The 26,478-nt window shown below is 36.4% G+C and overlaps 1 protein-coding gene across 1 annotated transcript in view; it reads left to right on the top strand.

Annotated features, from left to right (window-relative positions):
• The window catches only part of MALRD1 (MAM and LDL receptor class A domain containing 1), a 255,324-nt gene that overhangs the window by 95,077 nt on the left and 133,769 nt on the right, over positions 1 to 26,478 (top strand). Inside the window, exons 23-26 of the mRNA XM_013370091.3 lie at positions 1,795 to 1,905; positions 2,797 to 3,010; positions 8,159 to 8,406; positions 14,084 to 14,381. Coding sequence (XP_013225545.2) covers positions 1,795 to 1,905; positions 2,797 to 3,010; positions 8,159 to 8,406; positions 14,084 to 14,381 — 871 coding nt within the window. The remainder of the gene's footprint in view (positions 1 to 1,794; positions 1,906 to 2,796; positions 3,011 to 8,158; positions 8,407 to 14,083; positions 14,382 to 26,478) is intronic.

Below are 26,478 nucleotides of genomic sequence, written 5' to 3'. Positions count from 1 at the left end.
AATAATTACATGGTTTCACTTGCTTAATTGAGCAATTAATACTGAATGCAGGAATAACTCAGAATATAAAATTATTTAGGTATTTTCTCATTTTCTTGTAAAGGTTCTAAGTATTATGTGTTCTAAGTATTTTCTGTGTTTAAAAATCACTAAAGGCCTTTTATCCTTCTTTTTCAAGACTAGCACATTTTTGTTTAATTCGCAGGTTTGGATTTTTGCATGCTAGTCTCCATTCATGCCATCAAATATCATATAAGACATGGTGAAGACTTTCCCCACTATTTGCATGAATGGCTTTCTTCCTATGTTTCTATGACTTTGAAAAATATTATGTGTCACTTTATTGTGTAATCTTGGTTTGAATATTTGTTGGTTGGAACCATTTTTGTCTGTTTTCTGGCCTCTGAGTTGGCATGGGTAACTCTACCAACTCTGACAAAGTGTTAAATGTGCTTTTTCAATAAATTGCGATGTAGTCAAAATGCATAGGGCTTCAAAACACATTAAGGTACAGGGAAGCCTTGTATGTTAATAGCACAAAAATTTACGGGCGTATTTAACTTCAAAATTGTAATGTTCCTGTCTTCTGTGGGCAGTTCTTGTCTATAAAGCCAGGTGTCACTTTGGTTTTTTGTTCAATTTAATATATTACACCTGTTTATTTCGTTCACCTGGAATGAAATCTCTTCAGTGTCAGGATCTGCTGTTTGCTTGGCAGAACTTTCCTGTTACGCGATATCATATACATGCATGGCACTACATAAATTTTCAAAAATAACCCATTTTATTTTCATTAAGATGAAAAATGTCTGAGCTGCACTAAGAAGATTATGCAGAGTAGCAATAAATCCTTGAAAGTGGAAGTGGTTAAGGCAACAGGTGAACTGATATTTTGCTCCACGAGTACTGGCTGGAGACACAGCTCGACACACTTCATCAAATGCCCATCTTGTTATTGTCAGCTCGGTTGAATTTGGATGCCCGGGAGATTGGAGCAAAGCATATTTAGTACTTTGTGCTCAAATCTAAAAGTGTCACCTTTCCCCAAATCAAGGCCTATTGACAGGGGTTAAGGGTATTTATGAGTCTTCCATTGCCTAAATAGATGAAATTTGGGTTTTAGAAGAAAATAACAAGTTTTTAGCTGTAGAAGAAAAAACATCGTTTCCCAAGAGTAAGGACAAGAAAATCTGTCTCTGAATGGAGTAATTTAATGGATGCATGAACTTATACATTTTTCAATAACTCTTATTGTTGGTTGTTTTTCCATTTTTAAAAATGGATCCAAATCCATTAATTAGCCATTTTTATTTGTGACTAGCCACTCTGGATAAATTAATGGGATAAGTTAGTCCACGTAAAGCTGTGGACCGAGTAAGTTTATGAGGAGATCAGAAAATCTTAGAGTGTTATTTTCTTAGAACAGTCATTTACACCGGAATATTACTCTGTAACAGATTGGACATTAGCAAGAGTCCTCAGTGAGAGGGTGGTTGGTCACTGGAACAGCCTCCTCAGGAAAATGGTCATGGTACCAAGCCTGTCAGATTTCAAGGAATGGCTGGATGAAGCTCTGAGTCATATGGTTCAGTTTTATGTAGTCCTGTGAGGAGCAGAGAGTTGGACTTGATGATCCTTATGGGTTGCTTTCAAATTGAGATATTCTCTGATATTTAGTGGTGGTATAGAGATAAGTAGTACAAGATATTCTTGCATTGTTGTATACAATTAAGGAACGTAAGGTGAACTAGTAATGGAAAGATATTTTGTGACCTACAATTATTTACTTTTTAGGTACTCTGTAAAACCAGTAACAAGACTTCTAAGCTGTGGACTCAAAGTGGTAACCAAGGTCCCCAATGGAACAGAGCAGAAGTGTTCTTAGGAATTCGTTCAAATTTTCAGGTGTGTATTCCCATAGCACTTGCTCTAGACAGCTGGCTTAAGGTACTTCCATATTATGCATTCTTCACTTCCTAATTTCACCCTTTTCACCTAATTTCACCGTTTTCACCCCATGCACAAACTGTACCTTCCCTTCTGAGCAACAAAAGTAATCTTTTTGGTTGTCTGATTGATTATCTGAACTGGGCATGAGCTTTTGGAAATTTCTCACTCCCTTTTGATCTCAGACTGATATCCATTTTTAAGATGGAGAATGTCTCCTACCTTTGAATCAAACTCAAGTTAAGCTATTCCACTTCCTTCTCCTTAGTGTGTAGTAGTATTACATCTGGTTTAGGAAAAAAGTCTTGAGCATGAAATTGGCTTTGAAACATGAGCTGCTCCTTAAGCCTCTTGGAGATACTTAGTCATGGGTATACCATGCCTAGTTGTATCCTTCTAAAAAAATAGGCAGCTAGGAACATATTTAAAAATGTGTTACATTCCTTGTAACATCTACCTTGGATGGCTTTTAACAAAACTTTCTTTTACATTAATGGGAATAACTGATTAATTACTCTAACTAGTCTTTTTCTTTCTTACTTTGCAGAAGTAGGTGGAAACCTTGCTATTAATTCAGGAGGAGTGTGGACTAGTGTTTGTTCATGTTGCTCCCTTTCTTTCCTTTTGTTTTTACTTGGCTGATGTTAGAAGATGGTCCTTCAATAACTACAATTACAGATGTGTACAAGCAGTGGTACAAGCTTTCATAGAACTGTGCAGTAAGAACTGATGACTTCATATTCCAAGATGTGAAGGACCATCATAGTCTCTGTTCTATTCATTTTGCATGTATAACGTTTTCTATATCTTAACAGTGTCTTACTGTAATAGCTCTGTAATTTTTATTAGATTGTTCTCAGGGCAAAACGTGGTGTCAGTTACATGGGAGATGTGGCAGTGGATGATATTACCTTCGAAGATTGTTCCCCTTTGCTCATCTCAGGCAGACCTTGCACATCAGAGGAATTCACATGTGCCAACAAGCACTGCATCCCAAAGGATAATCTGTGTGATTTTGTAAATGACTGTGCAGATAACTCAGATGAGAGCCCTACTGTTTGCAGTAAGTATGGTAGTTTTTTAAATATAATTATCATAAACAACTGCCTACGGTGAAATGTTGCTACTTGAATACTGTTGCCAGTTCATCAGCTGAGAAAGCAAACAAGAAGGTAATAATTTAATTCTCTTCCTTGGCTTTTAAGGATTTGAAATTACTATTATTTAATTGGAAATCATATGATAGAAAATAAGAAGAGAGGTTAGTGAATTTCTTAAAATAACTCAGAAAGCGGGTGACTTTAAAAGCAGAATAAAAATCTTATGATTTCCATATGAAAAGAATGTATTAAGGCTGAAAATACTTGAAGTGTAATACCTTTGGGATATGAGAGACCTACTTCCTTTGATAATTCAAGGATTGTCAGGTCTCTTAGCAAGTAATTTTAATCTGAATGCTGTACAATTTTAGTTTTACAAGAGATATCAAGAAACAACATCTGAAGTATCAGATTCAAAGAATGATGTTTCATAGCAAATGGACTCTTCTCTGGAGGAAATGGATCACAATATATAGTACTAAAACTTTATTTTTTCCAGTACAATTGTGGGAAATGTGCACACAATCAAATCTGCATTTTTTTTGTACTTTATGAACAGTTGCCTCATTTTTTTTGAGACTATGAATGCAGTTTACCAAATTCCCAGTGAATACAGATCTATGAAGCAAAGGTATGCTGATATCCTATGAAGCCAAGGAACGTAGCCAAGGGACTGTGTATTTCCAACTGTTTCTGTACTATTAAACTTCTCAGTGATTTCCAGACTGGGAATAACATGTCATTAAGCTACATGGAGACCAGCTCTAATCTTCTGCAACTTAAAATTACTTATGTTATTTTCTGATATACTTCTGCATACTTACTTTATTTTCTGGAACATTTAAAGACTGTTTGCCAATTACTTTTTTTTTTTTTGAGTTCTCCAGTTTGTCTGTTTTTACCATGAAACACCATCAGCCAAGTAAAGAATGAAGCATTAGGGGCAAGATGATTCAAACGATTTAACGAGATTTAGTTCTGCAGTCCTCTAAAGTATTTCTTTCTGATTCCCTGTTGGAAAAAAGGCGAACTGATACAGTCCAACAAAGAAAGTACTTTACTGTAAAGTGCTTTTTAAACTTTTTTTTTAAGTTAAAAAAAAAATCATAAAAACAAAACCAAAACAAAAAACCCACCCCTTCCTTGACTGCATTTTAACAGGAAGCTTTACAATGAAGTATTATGGAGCCTTAAGAGCATGGGGGTAATTACTGGAGTGAAACTTCTATATCAACATGGATTTTGCCTCAGATAAAAAATCACAATTCATAATGTCTAGTTGTGCTCTAAAACACTTGGTGACCAATTATTACTTTCTTTTTTAGGCCTGGGAGTGCTTTTTTCAATAAAATCTTCAATATCGGTGTCAGAAATTAGACTTAGTTTTGCCTTCCTTTTTTTCCCCAATTTTGAATAGTTATGCAGCTTTACATTTCCACTGTGTGCTGAAAGATCTGTTTTTTTCTTTTTTTGGTGCTGACTGCCTTGTATGTTTAATAAAGTATAAATATATAACACTTGCTGATAATATACCTAACATAAAAATGCTAGTTCTGTTTTCACAGCTTTTTCATGAGGCAGGCTGCCTTCAAAGAGAATATAATTATAGAAAACACATATTTCCACTCTTTGTGAAGTTGTGACGTTTTTTTTTCATTCCTTGGAGCCATCAGAGAAGAGTTGTTTCCTCACTGCTGAACCACAAAACAGTAGCTTGAAAACCTCAGACTCAGAAGCCTGAAGAAGGCTTTAGGAGGGGAAAGCATGATAGATCAAGGCATAGGAAACAAGAAATGGGCAGTTTTGCCTGGGCATGGCAGTTGTGTTTAAAAACCATGAAAACTGTGTAGCTTCAAGACATCTCCAAAGTACCTTTAAGCAGTAGACCTTCCTGGATTGCCAGTTGTAGCTGTTCATGAAGAGTCATCCTATCTTAGTTAATGAAATCTTTCTGCTCTGTGTTGAAAGAAACTAGTCTCTGTTCTCCATAATATTCATTAAGTCCAATTAGCAAAGTCTAGATAAAGCCTGTGTTGCTGAGATATAAACTAAGCCTCATAAAGCTGTTAAATTGCTATTGACATGTCTGTGCCTTGGGTTTTTTTTTCTTTGTAAAGGGCTCTTTTTAGCTAGTTGCATGACATCACTGCTGTAAAATAAGTACACATTTTAACAGAAATACTGATTAGTCAAATCTTTAGAAATTATTCCATTAGATACTGCATGAGTGATCCATCATCAGAGTTTTCTTTAAGTACAATGTTGCTAGTAGTATTTTCTTTCTACATGTATATGAGAACAAAATAAACTACAACAGTTCTGGAGATGTAGTTGGTGGTAGCACTCTTTCAACCTTGTTCAGAAACTGCTGGGGTTTGCCTTATGCTGCTCGAGGTTATCAGCATATCAAAGGAAGGTCTCTGAGGCAGTTCTGGTTAGATTGAGCTGGGCATGCCTCCTTGAGGTAGAAATGGTGTTTTATGAGAGCTAGTAAATTAATTTTTGTGAAAATGATTGTGGAGCAGTAGTGGTTATCCAGCCTGAAATATGGATTAGTGTCAACGCAGGTGGCTGTACTTGATAGATGTTTGGGTTTGTCTGAGCTTGGTTAATATTTGGTTTAGCTCACCAGTGTGCTTGTGAAGCAAATCTCTCTTTTTTTTCTGTTTATTATTATTTGGTTTGCATTATATAGTGTGCTGAGGCATATGAACTAGCCTCCTTTCATTAGAATATCTATTGAAAGATGAGCTCCAGGAGGGTATCAAAGGTATTCTGACCACTAGTGGTCATTCAGCCCTCAGGATCAGTCTATACCAGCTCAGTCCTCTTTCCTTCACCACCCCCCTAAATGTCTCTAGGTCCTCAGCATCAGGTGTTTTGCTCTACAGATCTGGTCCTGTAGTTCTGTACTTCTTGTTCATCTCAACACAGCTGTTGGGAATAATATAACTTAAAATAGTTTCAATTTTTCTCCTTTCAGTTACTTGTTTTATTACAAAGACTCATTAGATCTTTTGTGAACAATATAATACAATTCATATACTTACTGTTAAGTGTTCTTCTTAGATTATTAAACTGATCCAGTAGACTAATTCAACAGCTCTGTGTCAATGCTCTGCAGACAAAAGGATTAACTTTGCTTTTGTACTTCATTACTAAGAGTTCACAGTTCTTCACAGAAGTGCCTACTACCAAAGATTTAATATGCAAATGCAGAGTCATCTGCTGTAGCTTGAGCTTCTAAGCAGACTGCCTGAGTTCTCTTTTTCATCAGTAGAGTGACTCACTTCCAGGCTGAAGTTCATGTAATTTAAAGTTGGTTGTTTGAGTTAGATTTGATAAATTGTCCTATAGATATGACTATTTTTCTTTGTTGATTATAAAGATCCTACAAGGACATCTAAATTTAGATTAGGTAACGTACAATATACACAGCATTAGCAGGCATTTTCACTGCTCATACCTTAAGGTCTTGATTCTTGAAAATGTACCTTTAAAATAAAATGGTCAGTTGCAAACATGAATTTTATAGACTCACAATGGAATTTATAAGTAATTGGAGGAATTTCTTTAACTTGGTTACTGAAATATTAAGTAACTAAATGAACATAGAGCATAAGATAAGGAATTGAAGATTTTATGGGCAGTTAAATTCAGTTGAGGTAGACTATAATCTATATTTTGCATAAATGATAATTATGTAATTTAGTAAATCAAGTTTGGGTTTTTTTAATTGTTATTTCAGATGGCATCATGTTTGCAGACAGAGGTAAAGGATAGTGAAGCTATTTTTGCTAAATAGTCCATATTTTTAAGAAAAAGGTTCTAGCTTTTTTCACCCTTATGACCTCTACAAAAAAGAAAAAGAAAAAAAAATAAGCAAGGAAGAAATCTTTCCTCTGATTTCAGTGTGAAATTTTAGAGGTGTCTGTATGTACTAATTGTATGTACTAATGCATGGACTCCTTGGCCTCCTCATTACTGAGGTTTCCAACCAGCTGCCAATTAAATAAAGCTGCTTTTAAGTGACTGAGCTTTGTCAGACCTCAGAAGAGGCTCAGGTTCTGTTTACATTTTAAAAGAGAGCTTTTGTCACTTCTTATATTGTCAGACCAAATGATCCATATGGTTTACAAATTTGTTTTCAAAACCCTTTCCTTTCCAGCAATAGTAGTAAGAATACACAGGGCACACTTGAAAGTCTCTTGAAGGTTCTACCAAAATTCCAGGTTATTTCAGCAAATTTCATTTTCTTCAGTAAGAGTTACAATGAGGTTATAGATGCACAGAAGAAAAATATTTACAGCTTAAACTTCTGGAGTGGTGCAATTGACTTAACTTTAACTTACATGGGCAGTTGGTTGACCATGCTGGTTTTTTGACACTCAAGACTTGAAAATCAGTAAAGAGCATGCATGTTGTGTCATAAAAAACCAACAAAAATTATGACAGTTTTCTTTTTTCTAGTCATTAAATACAATGCAAAGAAAAATTTGATCATCTGTGTTTGCATACTGGCTAAGAAAATACTTGTGTGAATTCTCCTGGAAACATGCAAAAGTAAACTGTGTTTGGGTGTGATTCAGCTGAAAGCACACTTACATCTATGTTTTACCTGTATGTGTTTGTAGGGAGGCTATGTCTTTATGGTGCTCAATACATTAATTTGGTTGGGTTTCTGTTCCCTAAATATAGACATTTGTTACAATTTTCAGCACTGTAGGGATCTCACCTGGCCTCAACATGTTCCTCCAATAAGACCCTGATTTTCTGCAGATTCCTTTGATGCCTGGTGGAGGGCACCAATTCTGCTTATGAGGCCCTGAAGAGCTATTCAGCTTGACCTAAAATAGGTTGCCAAATTCTGTTACTTTTATACCAAGGACTCTGTTGTCTATAACAACAAGGGCACCTACCTCATATATATGCAGTTTTATCCTGTACTATGTCCTAGATCATTAAAAATGCTTTGTTTAATCAGATACATTGGATATTATTTTTTCTATTGAAACATTATTTTTAATGGATAATTTGAGTACTAAGTTGTATATGTCTCTAATTAACTTATTGAAAAAATATCTTTTCATGTGTGTGCAAATGTCTTTCAGGTAAATCTTTTGCGCATTGCAATTTTGAGTTTGATCTTTGTGGATGGAAGCAAGATGAAAATGATGATTTTGACTGGAACCTCAGAACCAGCACTTCTGCAAAATTGAGCACCGGACCAGCCACTGATCATACATTGCAAGAGCCATCTGGTCATTATATTTTTATAAAGAGTTCATTTCTTCAGCTACCAGGACACAAAGCCAGGATTTCTAGTCCTGTCCTAAGCAGAAAGAATAGAAACTGCAAGGTATGTGGGGAAGTGGTACTAGCAGGAATGCAGAATGTGATTTCTAAATTACACCAAGATAATATTCCTAAAATGAATGAAGATGATCACTGAAATATTTCTTGAGAAAAAAAAAAAAAAGTTGTAGAACAGTCAGGACCTGACCTTATTTCCTGGAAATCATAACACAACATGTATCTTGCTGTGAGAGAAGAATGATTTCTGTAAGTAAATAAGTACTCTGGGAGATCTGGATGAAGTTGACGGGTAAAACAGCACCTGATTTAGAATTTCTTGTGTGACACCAGCCTTGAGTAGCACACAACTATGTAATGGTCTGTGATTTTATGGAGAATATGTATATAAATACAGTAGCAATTCACTTTCCAGGAGCACAACTATAAATGGAAGGACATGCAACAGAAGGCTTTGTCACTGACTCTCCTATAGAGAGTGGGGAAAAGTAAGCCTTTATTTTCCAAAACACATAAGTGCATCATATTGTTTAGAGCTTGGTCATTTCTCTGCAAACGTGGATTTAAAACTGTTCTAGTTTGTATTTACATAAGACTCACTACTCATGAGGAAAATAAAAACCTGTAAAGAGTTTGTCTGAAACTTAGGAAGAGTTCTGCTTATGTTTGAGATTTCTAAGCAGTTCATTTGATTGAAATTCTTGTGATTGTTTGAAAACTCTCAAAACTCTTTAGAATTAATGAAGTCAGGAAGTAATAAACATAAATGGCTCGATTTTATGATCCAAACAAAATTTGACTAATTTCAATATATGAGTAGCAAAACTTAAACTAGCCATTATAAAAGATCTTCAAAATTTGAGCCATGACCTCATGTTTTCTAAGTTAATTTTCTGTATTGCCTAAAACATAATTTTTTAAAAAAATCTGCTCACATGAGTTTGCAGATGTTTGCTTCTTTCTCTAGATGCATATTTGAAAATATCTCTTTCTCAATTTTATCTGGTTGTAAGCTTGAAAAACAACCATGCTATTTGACTTCCATCAATGAAGAGTAAAACATGTATGCAAAGACAGGTGCACATCTGAATAGTTATGATGTATCACACATTAAATTAAATGAAATTCTTGAATTGTAACTATGGGAACAAATTACTTCCCTCACTGAAAATTATTTTAAAAACTCAACTTCTACAGATAAAACTTCTACATTTATGATATGGCCTGAAACAAACAGTCATGTTTATGCAATTTTATAGTGCTTTTTTGAAACATTCTTTTAGGCAATTGACCAAGGGAAGTGGAATTTCTGGTAAAGGAAATTGTATGAAGGAAAAAATTATTTCTAGACCCAGAGCTTGATCTTATCAGATCAGACAGTCCCTTAAAGTCCTTTATTCCATTCTATGAATTTTTAGAGAAGCAAAAGGTACATAATATGTTACAATAGACTTTGTTTGGAATCTTAGGAACATTCAGATCAATGGAAAATGTACATCAATGGGACAAGGGGTTTGTGCATAGAAAACAAATATGCATCAGCAAGTATAAACAGGGACATATATTAAGAAAAATTGTTTGTCTGTTTGCAAAACTTTAACAAACCAAGTTGCATCTTCAAAAAGTATTGAAATCCAAGGCAAACAGTCCAAGTAGAAAGAAAGTGACACTATTCCAAAATAAATCTAGGAAATAAAAGGGACAATTCTACATCAAGTCATCAGTGATAAATGATTATACTATCTGGATATGTCAAACCATGAGAAAACCAGAAAATTTTCATATATTTTCATGGAACAGTAAAGAAACTGTATTGAAAGTACTTTAAAAAACTTTAAACACATTATTTGGATTAGTATTCACTGCAGAACATTGTGCAGATATACCAGCCTGAGATCTGCTGTTTAGAACCAGGGCTGAAGCAGCATTGTTGTAGACTATGATGTCAAAATAGATGGTGTTGGAACGAAGTCTTAAGTTTAACTCCAATAAGGAACTAAAAGCATAAGGCATACATCATGATTCTGAGGGGAATTTAAGAATGAAGTCAAAGAATCTTAATAAAAAATATGAAAGATGTCATTTAAAACAGCAATTGCATTCTAGTATGCACAGTAGAAAGGAGAGGGCACTGTTTATTGTTGAAAGTGTTGTATTTTCTATATATTTTTGCATTTTAATCATTGTATTTCAGCATCAGAAAAGTTATTACAAACAGAGCTAGTTGTTATAATTATTCATTTTCAAAAATCTATGATAAATTCTTCAGGATATACCCGAAAAGGTCAAGTAGCCAAAAGATGAATGATGACACCCAGAGAACCTTGGAGAACTAAGACTAGAGAGCTAGCATACACTCTGATGCAAAGCGAATTAAGTATGGGAATGAATATCACAGAATTGTTAGGGATTGGAAGGGACCTCAAAAGATCATCTAGTCCAATCCCACCACTGGAGCAGAACCTCACCTAGGTGAGGTTACACAGGAAGGCATCCAGGCAGGTCTTGAATGTCTTCAGAGAAGGAGACTCCACAACCTCCCTGCGCAGCCTGTTCCAGTGCTCTGTTGCCCTCACTGAGGAGAAGTTTCTTCTCACATTTAAGTGGTACCTCCTGTGTTCCAGTTTGTATCCATTGCCCCTTGTCATTAGTTGTCACTCAGAAGAGCCTGGCTCCATCCTCGTGACACTGACCCTTTACATATTTATAAACATTAACGATATCACCCCTCAGTCTCCTCCAAGCTAAAGAGACCCAGCTCCCTCAGCCTTTCCTCATAAGGGAGGTGCTCCATGCCCTTAATGATCTTTGTGGCTCTGTGCTGGACTCTCTCCAGCAGTTCCCTGTCCTTCTTGAACTGAGGGGCCCAGAACTGGACACAATATTCCAGATACGGTCTCACCAGGGCAGAGTAGAGGGGAAGGAGAACCTCCCTCGATCTACTAACCACCCCCCTTCTAATACACCCCAGGATGCTATTTGCCTTCCTGGCCACAAGGGCACAGTGCTGGCTCATGGTCATCCTGCTGTCCATCAGGATCCCCAGGTCCCTTTCCCCAGCACTGCTCTCTAACAGGTAATTCCCCAGCTTATACTGGAACCTGGGGTTGTTCTTGCCCAGATGCAAGACTCTACACTTGCCCTTGTTATATTTCATTAAATTTTTCCCTGCCCAACTCTCCAGCCTGTCCAGGTCTTGCTGGATGGCAGCACAGCCTTCTGGTGTGTCAGCCACTCCTCCCAGTTTGATGTCATCAGCAAACGTGCTGACAGTGCACTCTATTCCCTCATCCAAGTCATTGACGGGTATATTATGAGCCAGCACTGTGCCCTTGTGGCCAGGAAGGACAATGGCATCCTTGGGTGTATTACAAGGGGAGTGGTTAGTAGATCGAGAGAGGTCCTCCTTCCCTTCTACTCCGCCCTGGTGAGATCACATCTGGAATATTGTGTCTAGTTCTGGGCCCCTCAGTTCAAGAAGGACATGGAACTGCTGGAGAGGGTCCAGTGTAGGGCAACAAAGATGATTAAGGGAGTGGAGCACCTCCCTTATGAAGAAAGGCTGAGGGAGCTGGGTCTCTTTAGCTTGAAGAGGAGACTGAGGGGTGACCTTATTAATGTTTATAAGTATATAAAGGGTGAGTGCCATGAGGATGGAGCCAGGCTCTTCTCGGTGGCAAACAATGGTAGGACAAGGGGTAATGGGATCAAGCTGGAACACAAGAGGTTTCACTTAAATTTGAGAAAAGACTTCTTCTCAGTAAGGGTGACGGAGCACTGGAACAGGCTGCCCAGGGGGGTTGTGGAGTTTCCTTCTCTGGAGACATTCAAAACCCGCCTGGACATGTTCCCGTGAGACCTCACATAGGCGTTCCTGCTCCAGCAGGGGGATTGGACTAGATGATCTTTTGAGGTCCCTTCCAATCCCAAACATACTGTAATACTGTGATATTGAATAATACTGGTCCTAGTACCGACCCTTGAAGGACTTCACTAGATAAAGGCCTCCAACTAGACTCTGTTCCATTGACCATGACTCTCTGGCTTCTGTCCTTCAGCCAGTTCACAGGCCACCTCACTACATGATCATCCAGTCCACACTTACTCAGTTTAGCTGGGAGGATGCTGTGGGAGACTGTGTCAAATGCTTTACTGAAATCAAGATAGACCACATCCACTGCTTTGCCATCATCTATCCACCTCATTATGTCCTCATAAAAGTCTATGAGGTTGGTTGAGCATGACTTCCCCTTGGTGAATCCATGTTGACAGCCCCTAATGATCCTCTTATCCTTGATATGCCTTGTGATAGCACCAAGGCTAAATTGTTCCATCACCTTCCCAGGGATGGAGGTGAAGCTGACCAGCCTGTAGTTACACAGGTCCTCCTTCAATTGAGATCAATGCTGAGAATGTGAAAAGCATTGCATAGTTTAAAGATAAGTGAATATATATTATATATGCAGGCCTCATTTAAAGAAGGTTTTTAAAATAAACAGGGTAGTTACAGGACAGGAAACGGGCAGGTGAATAGAAATATTTGCATACAAGAAAACTGACTTATGAAGCCTGTATTTGACTTCTTCATTGCATAGGAGACATTCTGAAAGCGAACATAATAAAACTTTCAAAAAAATTTTACACAAAGCTCTTGGTGGCTTTACTAATCAATAATTAGAGAAAATCAATTAAATAGAAACATGTTAGGTTTTTCTTAGAAAATAGTACATTTATGCAATACAATAGACTGCAGAAGCCTATAAAATCCTATAGCACCAGGTAACAGAAAGGGGTGTGACTTTACATTTACATGGGTGTCATAGTATTCACTATTATGTTTTTATAGCTGTAATAAATAATATAGAGTTTTCATTCTTTAGGGCTTGTGTTATGCATTAGACTAGGAAGAAATTTGAGCTACAGACAAGTTCTTGCATATTTTAGTACACATAGCTTTCTTTCAGGAGCATATATCATACTTGGAAATATTCTGACCTTCGTCAGAAACAAGATATTGGACTAAGTATTAATTTGATCAAATACATACATTCTTTCGTTGCTCTTGATTTGAAAATAACTGAGAGCAGTTAATGGTAATTTATTTTCTGTGTTCTGCAAGTGCTTGATCTTACTTTAGTGCTTCATAATTTGTTTTCCCCACTTTTACTAAAAGAAAAAAAATCCTTGTTTTCTAATCCAAGAAATCCAAGAACCTCTTACGGGTTGGGGTTTTTTTTAGCTTTTTTTTTTTCTTCATTTTTGCAGTCCAGGTAGAAGTCTTGCTCACATATTAGATTAGAGAAGACTATTTTTTAATTACACGTTCTATAATCTAGCACAAACACATTTACAACCAGAAAAGTGTTCAGTAAACTGAAGTTACTTCCCAATATTTTAAGTGGCACTGCTCCGTTCCTCTGTTTCTTTATCATGTATTTTCATTCTTTTGCATTTATATACAAGAGTTATTCAAAAGAAATGTAAGATCAGCTGTCGCAGTCTTGTAATGCTGGCTTCTAAGTTCATCTTATGGAATAGTTCAAAAATTTTCACTAGTAAGTCATTTAGTGTGTCCTTTAATTAAATTGGTTTTGAATCAGTAAAATTAAAGACTGTTCTGAATGCCACTAATGATGCTCCATTTAATAATTAGGGTATGTACAACAGCAGAATGAATCTAAAGTCACCTATTGTATATTTGATGCTATTGTTCTTGCTTTCAGATGATTTTCTATTACCATATGTATGGAGATAACATTGGATCATTGATTGTCTACCAGAGGACTAGGTTGGAACATGAAAAAGTTCTCCTTAATCTTACTGGAAACCAGGGAAATTTCTGGCAGAGCAAGACACTTATCCTGACTGGAGATAGAGAAGAAGATTTCCAAGTTGTCTTTGAAGGGATAGCTGGAAAAGGTCCTAAAGGTGGCATAGCCCTTGATGACCTCATATTTTCCAGGGATTGCTTACCATTCCAGGAGTTTTTACCTGCAGAACCCACAGTGCTGCCTCCAACAGGTATGTTCCTGCTGTGGACAAGAGGTCTGTGTAAGTCTGGAAAGAATAAATAACAGCATTGCTTTCATGTCTTTTGTTTGAAAAGAGAAACAGAATGCGTTGCTTGCTAAAGACCATATTGAAATTAACATGCTTTTAGGTAGCTCTTTACATTTCTAATAAAATTTTTTTATGGAATAATTGTTTGGGTACTGAGTCAACACTTATGAATCTGGAAGACCTTTTGTCCAGCCATGTATACTTAGACCATATCCTGCTTATTTAGGTGGGAATATAAGTTGTGAAATGTAGTTATTGTAAAATAAATAACTGAGAGTGGAACAGAGCCAATATGGATAGATTGCAATAAGGCCAGAAGGCTTTCATGCTTTTTTTGGCTAGGGGAAATTCCTACTGATACCATTTAGGCAGCATATCCATCTTCTTCTCATGTGGTGTGGTGGCAGCATTGGTGCAATTATCTGCATCACCCCTACTTACTGCACAAAGGAAATAAGACTCAGAAAAATAATAAATTTCTGATAGCTATGGATCCAAATAACTCCAAGGTAAGAGCTACTTCTGAAAGCACCGATATCGTTCATTACTAATATTTCCTTGGACACAAATCTCTTTCCTCCTTCCACATTTGTCACCAGAATTACTGAAACGTAAGCTCCCAAAGTGGAATTTAGGAGATGCATTTTGTTCCTTGGGCCTACTACAAATTTCCTGCATGGCTAAGGCAAGTAATTTTATCTCACTTCTCTGTCTTTCTAATCAATAAAACAAAGTTAATATTTCCCAATGTCAAGGACTTCTGGGAGAATGAACCATTAATTTATGTGAGCTGGTTTGCTTTGTTACTTTTGCTAATGAGTAGCCTTTCTCTTCAGGATGTCATTAGGCACTGCTCAGGCACTGGGAAATAACACTGAGACTACATCAAACCTAAGAAATTGCACTGTACACAAGGTAAACAGTAAAGATATGGGCAATGTTTGTCAGATATATCTTCAATAAGTTACCAGGTATAGTATGTAGTATTGGTTTCCCACTTCTGTCAAAACAGTCATGGAAATTTATTGCAAATTAGATTGGTATTTTAAAGTTCAGCTTTATATGAATGTAGTCCCTAGAGGAACACTAGCTTAGACTTCTGATTCTTTATTTTTGAAGTTTTCAGGCTCTGTCCCCTTAATGGTAGATGCAAGTCCCTGTGGCAGTGTTAGAAACTTTAAAAGCTTTGTTTTTGATAGTAAAGGATGTTTCAAAACACTTTTACGACGTATATAATAAAAAAGCTACTAAAATTTCAGGAAAAAGCCACCAGAGACACATTTCTTGGTGTTGCTCATCTAAGATGTACTTTGTGAACTTTGTAGATTCACAACACTGATATAATGGTCTAAATTCATCCTTATAGTGAATATTTTTTTCTATATCAACAAATTTCACTTGTCCTGGATAAGAGTTAACATTAGTCACCGAGGGTTCCAATTTACAGCTACTATTTAGCAGTGATGCCTGTTTGGATAATTGCTTGAAATACAGGCTTAGAAACCCGAGTATGAAATTTACTCCTGCCACAGAAATGTTCTGAACAGTGGCAGTATGTATGCTGGAGGCTCTGAAAAGTGCTCCGTGATGTATCTTCATAAACTAGAGCCACATAGAATGACTGTGATGATCAGCAGCAAAAATCTGGACTCCTGAAGTTCTCTGCTTATATGCAGAGACAAGGGAGAGCTTAACCAAAAGTGAAACACTTATATCCCCTGCTCAAATTTTTTGGAGTTCCTGCAAATGAAAAACATGATGCAGCAGAGATTGACTCCTTTCTTGTCCCCAGCTAAAGAGAATATTTGCTAAGAAAGTTGAAAGATTTTCTCTCTAAGAGATTCATAGCGTTTGAGGTCTATTGTCATAACTTGATAATGCAGATTGGATACAGATGCATGTATTTGTAGCTGGCTAATACGCTTCCTCTACTATATTTGGCCATGTTTCCTTTTCTCAGTACTTGCAAGGAATGTTTCCTTCATTTTAGGTACTCAAAAGCACAATGATTAGTAACTGTCATAATGTTCTCATCCCCTTCACCCACATGAAGTTTGGTTATTCAGTATTCCTTCTCACAGATTGAAGAGCTTGCTTTGTAATTTTTATGACATACTAATCTATACCTGGTATTCTGCAAAATGAACAAAACACATTAAAAAAATCTGATACAATTCCTTTTTAATGTCTTATTAAAAAAAAAAGTTGTAATTCATTGTAATGTCTACATCAGGGGAGATCCTTCTGAGTTTTATGAGCAGTATCCCTGTGCAACACAGGTATACTGAAGTGGTCTAAGCTTGTTATTTCTGCACATGGAGTGTTATGGCAATGGATACAGTGTAAGGACTAAACAGAGTAGAGTTATTAAATGTTCTTATCTGTGGCAGAGACATCACTGTTCAGAAGTATTCTTCCCTGTCTCTTTGTAAACTCTTTGAAGTTCTAAACATCCAAAAAAATGCATTCTAGGGGGGTTTTTCTTCTGGACAAACATGCAGTAATACCTAAAGCCTGAAAATGTGCACCGGACAACTAGAAAAACAATTTTGAAAGTTAAGATTGTCATCTTCTGTACACTGACAGCATGCTGTTGACTATCCTCATGATGCTGCTCAGCAACATCAATGTTGAAGCAGAAAGCCACTGAGAGCTGCTTAAAATGTTGTACCAGAGAAACAATAATCATTATTTTAGGCTGATTCTTATTGAACCTTTACTGCATGAATAGTGATATATTGGGGGAATATCAGGTTTTGTTGATGTCCTACAGTGGTACTGTGTGTAGGAAGTTACAAAGACAGTTTTGTTCTGACAGATCTATTTATGTCTGTTGCTTTGTCCCTGTAGTGTGGCCAGATTATCAAATTAGACTCTGCCGCATGTAAGGGGCTGCCTGTACCCACATCAGCCCAGGAACAGCTCTTGGCCACACTGAACTCTGAAAAGTTGTAATTCCAGCCTTGTTTCCTCTGAAAAAATTCAGACCTTCCGATGGACCTGGCAAGCTGGCAGGATAGTGTAGGTCAGGTAACATATTGTCTCCACACTTAAACACTCTTTTACTCCATTACATTTCAAAGATGCAGTGACAGCTATTTTCTATATGCTTTTCCCAATAGAAGGGAGTTAATGGTTTTCAAGGTCATGGCCTTTCCAGGAAGCATTCACACCCTCTTCTTCTTCATACAGCAACCATAATTTCAAAGGGAGTTTTGTGGTCCCCCCAGAAATGTTCAGAGATACTGTTTTACTATGTCCACAAAATGTGAGACCATTGGCATGAGTCATGTTTTAGACTTATATTTTTTTTTTACAAAAGAGACATCATGTGTTTGACAATAACTTCCATGATCTCCAAATTTCCTTGTCATCTCTCTCTTTTCCCTCCTGAAGTGTCGTTACTGGCTATAAAAATGGCAAATCCCTCCATCAGAGTTTCTGCTCACGTCTCCATACAATTTACCTGGGAATACAACAGTTGCCAAGGGCCGTCTGATCAGATTAGCAGCCTACAATGGAGAAAATATATTCCCTGAGACAAGGGAACTGGTGACTGCTGACTTCAGTTTCATACAGAAGACAGTTGTTATTTCCAACAAATTAAAAGAGATTCGCTGAAATGTTTTGCGTGTCTTTAAGAAGAGTATTCACAAGAGATCGCATCAAGGTCCATTTCACTTAATATCCTGTTTCCAGTGCTGTCAATGAGATGCTAAGCAAGAATCAAAAAAGAACAAGCAGCTATGATACTTCCTTCTAATGTTCCTCATATTTCCTTTTTCAGAGTCCTTATTACCACATGTGGTTTTCCATATGGAGTAGACCTTAATGTATTTGCCTTCTGTATAGACTTTATTTTCCCTGGGAACACATTCAAAAGTTTAGCCCCCTCCCCATTTTTGGCAGCACATTGTACAGGTTTGTAGCTTGCTGAGAAAGCAGCTCCATTTTTACCCTGTCTCCTGTTTGATTATGTCTTTTACTGAAAGTGGTGGTGAACAGCAGACAAACCCACCTACTCTGAGTTGATCTCTATGCAATCGTCCTTACGCAAAATTACACACTCAAGGAGTTACAATTTATTTCTTATATGGAAACTATTCCATAGGTTTTCCTTTCTCTCAATATTTTAAAAAATCTGCTATAATATTTTGAGATTATAAAGTCATGTGTAGAGTATTTAGGAAATGAGCAAACAGTGGAATGATACTGTAGCAAAAGGATTCTTTTTCTCTTTACTTTCTTCCCTGATAAATCCTAAAGTTTTATTTGCTTTGCCCTTTTGGGCATTGGGCTGTTGTGTTCCTGGAGTTATCTGCAGTACTCTCCTGTGTCACTCCTTAACAGTGATAGTGATTGTAGCTCATCACCTATATATGAAGATGGGTTATATTGTTCTGTGTAACTCAATTAACATTGCAATTAATTGCCAGTCACTCAGGATGTAATTCATTTGCTTGACAGCAGCTGTTTAGCTCTATTGTAGTTGTATAAGATATCTGGCACACTTGCTTGGGGCTGACAGATATGTTACAGGGATTACAGGAAAGTCCTCTGCCCTGCCACGATGGCTGATGTCAGGAAGGCTGCGCAGTGCGCAGCAAGTGCTGGATACCATCTCTTTCAGCAACTTCATTTTCACAAAATATTTTTCCTATCATTCATAGTTATTCCTAGCTCGTATCACTAGCAGAGTTTCTTGAGTCATTACTGGTCTTCTATGAGTAAGTGTTAAAGAACACAGCCTTGCTACTTTTTGTTGTTGTTGTTGACTGTTTTTGTTAGTTTGTGGGTTTTTTTGCAGACAGGTTTTTGAATAATTTTAGAATAAATGTATAATTAAAAAAAAATGTAGAATTCAGCAACAGAGCTAAAATGAAAATGGAGACAAAGAATGGCAATAGTCAGGAAATCGGATTTGCCAAAACATTTTAATTTGAAATATTACCTAAAACTTTAATGTGTACTCTAAAGACCAAAGGATATTGCTTATATCACTCTTTTGCAAATATAATCAGATTTATAAAAATTTACAGACACATAAATAGAAATAAACTTGGCAGTTATTCTAACTAATATATAATTACAAGAACAATCACATCTTATGCTTCAGTGCAGAGTGCGGTCTCCTAGTGAAAAGAGGAAAAAATATGTCCTTATGCACAACTAATTGAATAACCAAGCATTTACATCTTTCTTTGAAGCAACCAACAGTAACCATTGTCTGAGAGAACAGGATGTCAAACAAATAATATAGAATGTCTAAAGCACTTCAAAAACAGCTCTGGGGGGGGAAAAAGAAAACAAACAAAAAAGAAGACAAAAAAACCATCACCCCCAACAAACAAAAACCCCACAAAACCAAACAAAACAAAACACCACAACACAAAAAACACCACAAAAACCCCAAGCCTATAAAGAGAACTGACAATTTCTACTATGCCCTGAACTTTTTGACGATAGAATATACCTTTGTAATTGCCCTAAGCGTGTACAGTGGGTTATCAAACTTTTTTTCTTAATTAATGCCTGAACAGAAACAGACTCTCACATGTATCTAAAATGAAATTCCATACAACTGGAAATTTTCATTCTTACCTTTATAACGGTATGAAAAGTTAGTGGTTAGAGTCATGTTTATTTTTTTCTCCTTCCTGGAACTCTTACTCCAAGCTTTTCAGAAAAGTGGTAGAAATACTGTAGTTTGGTTTAGTAGCTTGATGCAAAGCTAATAGTGGTCATGCATGCAGGTGACTTCAATTTAAGTCCCACAAATATTGTCCAAATATTACAAAGAAAATGATATTTTATTGACAGTGAAGGAGAAAAAATATATTGCCAGGATTTTTACATTGTGTTTTCTGGTCCTATGAAGCTTTCTCCAGCTAAGTTCCAAGTCAGTTGTACTTTTAAAGATACATTGGAGTTAAAGTTTTGGTTTTTTTCAACATTCTATGGGGATTTAGGATATGTTTCTGTCCATAACTGACTGCAATATTTGTACATACAAAAAAACACAGATAATTTGCAGCAGTTTCTCATAATTTGCTATAATTTTATCACAACACAATAAAATGTTTCCCCTAGTTGTTGCCAGACCTAACGCCTTGAATGTGAAATAAAGCACAAAGAGTATTTGGATCCACAGTCAGAGCAGAGCCTGGACTGGGCCCATAACTCATTACAACTCTGAAAGCTGGACAACAGAACATGATTAATGTCATCTAAGATCCTTGGAGATAGGGCACTGCTAGAACTTGTTTTTCTGTTTCATGAAACAATTTAACAACTCCAAAACTTTCCTTAGCTCTCGGGCCTTCCCAGACAGGTTTCTGAGAAGCATGTAGCAGAGCAGTCATCCAAATAAGTATCAGGTCAGGAGAAATGAATTTTCAGTGCTGGCAATTTGAAGTGTCTCTGAGGTGAGGGCAGGTATTTATATCTAGTTTCATGGTATAAGCTGGTGGTTCCTTTTGGCAATGGTTAGCTAAGTTATGGGAATAGCTTTTATAACCAAAGGCAAACTGTTCCTAAAAATGCAGGAGGAATTTCTGATAGTATATTTATAAAGAAGAACCCTGGTCTTTTATTTTCTCCCTGCTGGGACAATTAAGTAAGAAGATGTTTACTGTGTCTAACTTTCCCAGCACCATTGGTGATAACAATAGGATTAGCACAACTTTTTCCCTATGTAATACATATTCCATATACAGAGCCTGCCTCTGCCTGGGTGAACTGAGAATGTGAAAACTCTAATCCTGCTTTGCATTCCAAGATCTAGCTAACAAATTACTCTTACTTGAGTGTAATTGTTACTTTTTCCTCATACATCTGAAGGTAGAGATATAATGCTGCAATACAGGGAATTCTTAGAAATATAAAATGTTTTTACTATTAAGTCTTGCAACAAGAAAAGAAATCTGAAAAAAAGAAGTTATATTTCACAGCATCTAGTCATATTTTACAGTATCTCATCCTATCTTACTTTTAGTGCAGTACAATTGCTGGGCAGCTGAATTGTCTAGACAACCTGGAATAAAATTTCCATGTGTGATGAAGACTGCACGCATGTGTGTGCTTTTTTTTCTCTCCCTCTCTAACTGTATGAAACAAGCTGAAATTAAAGTGGTTTTTCAGCACTTAATATCAATAGTCATTTTGGATTGTATTTACCTTCCCCAGTTACAATGTTTACATTTTCAAGGTGGTGTACATTAGACAAAGAAAAACATTATTTTGTATAAGATATTTGTAAATTTTATTTGAAAGATCATTTTATATTTTCTGATTTATATTATAGAAGACTTGAGGCAAATCACTGCACAGTTTCATTTTCATTCTGTGATTTATTTTGTTCTCAAACTTTTCAACAGAATATGCCTTCCAAGTAGAATGATATAGTAACTCTCACAAGATACCTAATTACCACAAGATGCATCTGGATTGCTGTTTAATGGTAGGATAAACAAAGCTAATAAACAAATAAGTGTTAAAAAGACTATTAACTCTCAAAATGTATGAAGCATTCCTGAGTGTGGAAGGACCACACTCAGTTTATGCTCAAAAGTCAGGTCATTTCACTTGCCTTGCACAAGGGGAAGAAATTGAAGGAAAGGAATATCAAAAAAGTGCTTCTTTAAATCTCTGGATACTTCCAAATATCCAGAATACAAGCAAAGGTTGTGTCACCATGTCATCAATAGTCACAGAAGCTGTCTTCAAGAAAAAAATGAAGAGATGTTCATGACTAAAGTTGCACAGTCTTTACCAAGCAAGGAGGAAGAAAAACTAGCAGAATTCCATCTTCAGCTAGATTGGAGAGGGAATGCATCAGTGAACTGAAGAGACCAAAGATTCTTCTCTCAAAATTTCTATTTCAGTAAACACTTATTTGTGTGAGGAAGGCCCTTAATATTTTTGTGCTGAGTTTTTAGGTATCTAAGTGAAAAATAAAATTGGGGAGGGAGAAAAACAAACTGATCTTAACAGGCATAATGAATCTTTAAGTAAACTCAAATTTTATCAGACTTAGACAGGACCTGAAATATTTAGAGTGGGATTCAGCTCCAAATGAAGACTCAAATCATATGTCATGTACATCTACGTGTACTCAGGATGTGTCAGGTATCTAAATCCCAATTACAGTCAGTGTACTATATTGTTCTTTTGCTGTGCAGTCACTCAGGACACAACTGAATTGCACGTACAAAGGCATATATTGTGATGCAGTTGGGTATCTAAGAAATTCTCACAGTTCTGACAGGTGTATAACACAGGATGCATGTCAAGTATATGCTCTTCAGGGGTAGCAGCTGGTAACAAGAAATTGTGTTTTGCACATTATGATATGCTATGTGGGCAACCAAATAAAATCCTATGTTTCTGTTTTAGCACAATGACATCACCCTTTGGAGTCCAATGATTGTTACCAACCACATCCCCATCAGTTTTAATGGCAACTTAGACACTTAGCTTGCTGACATAGAAACATAAATGTATACATATCTTCGTAAGCTGATTGCCATCTAAGATTTTATTTTAGAACTCTTTTGGACATAGTTTTATTTTCATCGTCTCTTACAGGTCTCTTTCTCTTCCTAGATTGGTTTAGATTTGCTTTATAAGAAATATTTTTTTATTTTGTTTGCTATTAGCTTAAGCAGAAATGACTGCCAAGTGATTAACAGTTAAGTTGACAGGCTCAGCGTGCTGGGAGATATGGAGAGTTTCCCATAATTCTGGTGCAGTGTCTCATGTACGGGATGTGACACACTTGTTTTGCTTGTAGACTAACCCGTTGTTCTGAGATGGCAGTGCGTGATGTCTATTCCCTATGAAGTCTGCTTCTGGTCATGTTCAGTGGCTGCAACATGCTAGTCTCACTGGCTTTGTTAGCATTTCCCTCCTTTTCACCTTACAGAGATGAGAATTTGTCTTTATGAGATCCTTCTAAGTTTTTTCTCTGCAAAACCCTTCTGCTTCTCGCATCTACTTCTGCCAGGTTGTCACCACAGGCCCTCAGCCTTTCCTTTTGTTGACTCTACTCAGATCATATAATTACCATTTTTGCATATGGAAGTGCAGTGGAACTATCCTACACCTAGATACCACAACTATTCAAGACTGAGGCATTAAGGAGACACTATTTTACATTTAAGACATTAGACTCACACTGAATGGTCTTTGGCAGAAACTAATGCTGCCAATATTACTGTGCAAAGGTTTCACAGCAGAGATTGAAGATAATGGCTGATACCAGGTCAGCTTCAGATAAAAATTTGAAAGGTCAGATTACTTTCTTCAAAATACTAGAAATCAAGAGATGACAAATAATTCATAGCTGTTATAGGAGAAGGCCTTCAAATATGCCTTCTTGTTTTCTGGGTTTATTTTGTAGATCTTTTATTTCTTTAAGTTCTCTAGTATAATTGAACTAGTGATAGACTTTAATATTCTATGTGTTTAATCCAGCACCACCATTTTTTACGGACACCTAGTTCAAGGCTTTTACTGTGATAAAAGTGTTTATGAATTGACTGTATGAAGCTTTATACATTACATCTTTACTTTGATGCTATTACAGCCAGCTTGAGGATATGTAAATCATCATTTACGTATTTTGTCAGACTAAATTGTGCCTTGTTTGACAGAAAGTTTTCAGAACTAATGCTTGTAGCTGATGCCGTTCCATAAGGCTGAATTAAGGTACAAGGTCTGCTGCTAGCATAACAATAGCCAAATGTCTGCCTTCTAACACGTCTTTGCAGTTGTGTAGGACGTGATATCTTGCATTTTTTTGTTTAACACCTGTGTTTCACAGGGCTATTTGCAATTAGGTGAGATTGTAGAAAAACCTGAATTGTTTTCCAAATAAATGAAATAGTTCCCATGATTCTAGTGCTCAGATTCTACAGCTTTTTTATTCCAGATCTTTTCACTAGTTGAGCATGTGCTTACATTGGTACAACAGTAGAGCTTAGGAGGACATATTTTGTTGAACATCAGCCGGAGCACTTTGTGTAACTAGATAGAGAATGCACAAGGATTTAAAGATGTGGCATCAAAAATTCTTTTATTAGCATAATGAAACCCACAAATTATTTTCTACAAACGATAACCTATTGTATGCAATAAAGATAGGGATTATGTGGTAAGATAAGGTGTTACATCAGAAGAAAATTTATACCCATTTCAGTGAATGAGATCCAGAATGCCAATGTAATTTTTTTTTTTTCATAAGAGTAATTCTACTTTTCTGAAGAGTTCTAATAACATACTTCATGCTAACTATGTAAGACCCAACTAGAGATAGAGAACTGACTAAAACTGGAAGCCGAAACACTAGTTTCATGCTGTGATAAACAATCATAGAACAAGGACCAACAAGAATGATTGAAAGTTGAGTTTCTCAGTCCCAGTATTAATTAAACCATGTTGTTTAGCTAAAATATTTTGAAACTCACACTCAGTATTACTATGCATGCTTCATATAATTAACTAGTTAATTTAAACAGCTGAATTGTAAGCATTAGTTTTTTTTCTTTCTATGTGCACTGAAGATCATATTCCCTAGGGGAAGGGTAGCAGAGACGGTGAAAAAAAAATCTTTAAAAAGTAATTGTCTTCAGTTTCAGATGAAAAGTCATGCAAAGCAAATGTTTGCAACAATTCGTTTTACATTTTACATATAACAAATTTATATTTTAATTGTTAAAAAACAGAAATGTGACATTCATCAGCAGAAATTAACTATGGCTACTTAATAGCTGATTATCAAGTGAAAATTCACCATCTGTTTCTTGAGAGTAAAAGGAACACAGCCTGTACACCAGATCAGGACTTATAGTGACTCTCTCCCTCCCAACAGAGCACTTATATTTGCTTCTCCCCTGCATATCTATATGTACAATCACTTGCACAGTTCTAGAGCAAATACTGATTTCTAATTCTCAGACTCTTTGAGACAGTAATCTTGGCAAATGTGGCTGAAATATCTCTTCTTGTGATATTTTGACATTTTTCATGCTTCTGCAAAAATCAACACACACCAAAATGTTCTGTGCAAGCAGAATGTCTGTTCTAAACTATTTCCCTACTGAGAAAATGTGTAACAGCTGCGCTGATGCCCTTGGAGGTGACAATATCAAAAGCAAGTGATAATTATTCCATGATGATAAACTCAGGCATGATTTTGTTCATATGCTTTTAAACCTTCTTCTCTCTTATTGATCATTCTTAAATATAATTAGTGGAATATATAAAACCTACTTGGCATGGCAGATAACAAGTTACTTTGTCTAGCAGTCAGGAATAAACAGGAGCTGACACAGCAAACAATTATTCATTGTCCAAGACAGAAATGTTATTGTTATTCTTAACTTTTTTGCAATAAGATATCAAATACTATCTTAAGCTAAAAGCCTACATCTCTCTTCATAAAAGGAGGAAAAGATCCTTTCTATAGTAGAGCTATTCCTGTTCTGTTGTGCCAGGTAGGGACAGAGGTGGCTTCATACATACTTTACAACTCCCTTGGGAACAAATTTCTATGAAGGATACTTATGTGATTCTGTGTAGTGACTTTAAGGAGATGTACAGATGCATCCAAATGTAAATGTCCAAGAGGATGACTTGCAAGTAGATGCTATGCATTTGTCAAAAAGCTATTCCACTCATGAAGCTAGAGTAGTAAGGATGTTACAACACAGGGAGAGTACCACTCTCTGTCCCTGAAGAATAACTCAGGACTGAGGCTCTGAGTTTTGAGAGGAGATTTGCCTCTTTGTGGACATAAGGAGTTACAAGTGCTGAAATTGGTAATTTGAGTGCTTGGTTTGCCAGGCCTATATCCAGTATTCTGGTGCATGCAAAACATGATTGACTGATTTGTGAACATGGAAAGACTCAGGGATGTATTTTAGATTCTAAAAAAATCTTGAATTTGGATGTCTAGCTTCAAATGAGTGAGACCTAGTTTGTGAAAAAGCAGAAATGCCACAGGAGAAGTATTCCTCATTATTTTGTCACAGCCATAGACAGAAAATTATTTTTACGT

The sequence above is a fragment of the Columba livia genome, chromosome 2 (genome assembly GCF_036013475.1).
Source record: "Columba livia isolate bColLiv1 breed racing homer chromosome 2, bColLiv1.pat.W.v2, whole genome shotgun sequence".
NCBI lineage: Eukaryota > Metazoa > Chordata > Aves > Columbiformes > Columbidae > Columba > Columba livia.
Note: the sequence above shows the minus strand (reverse complement) of the source record. Positions and strands in the feature narration are given on the sequence as shown.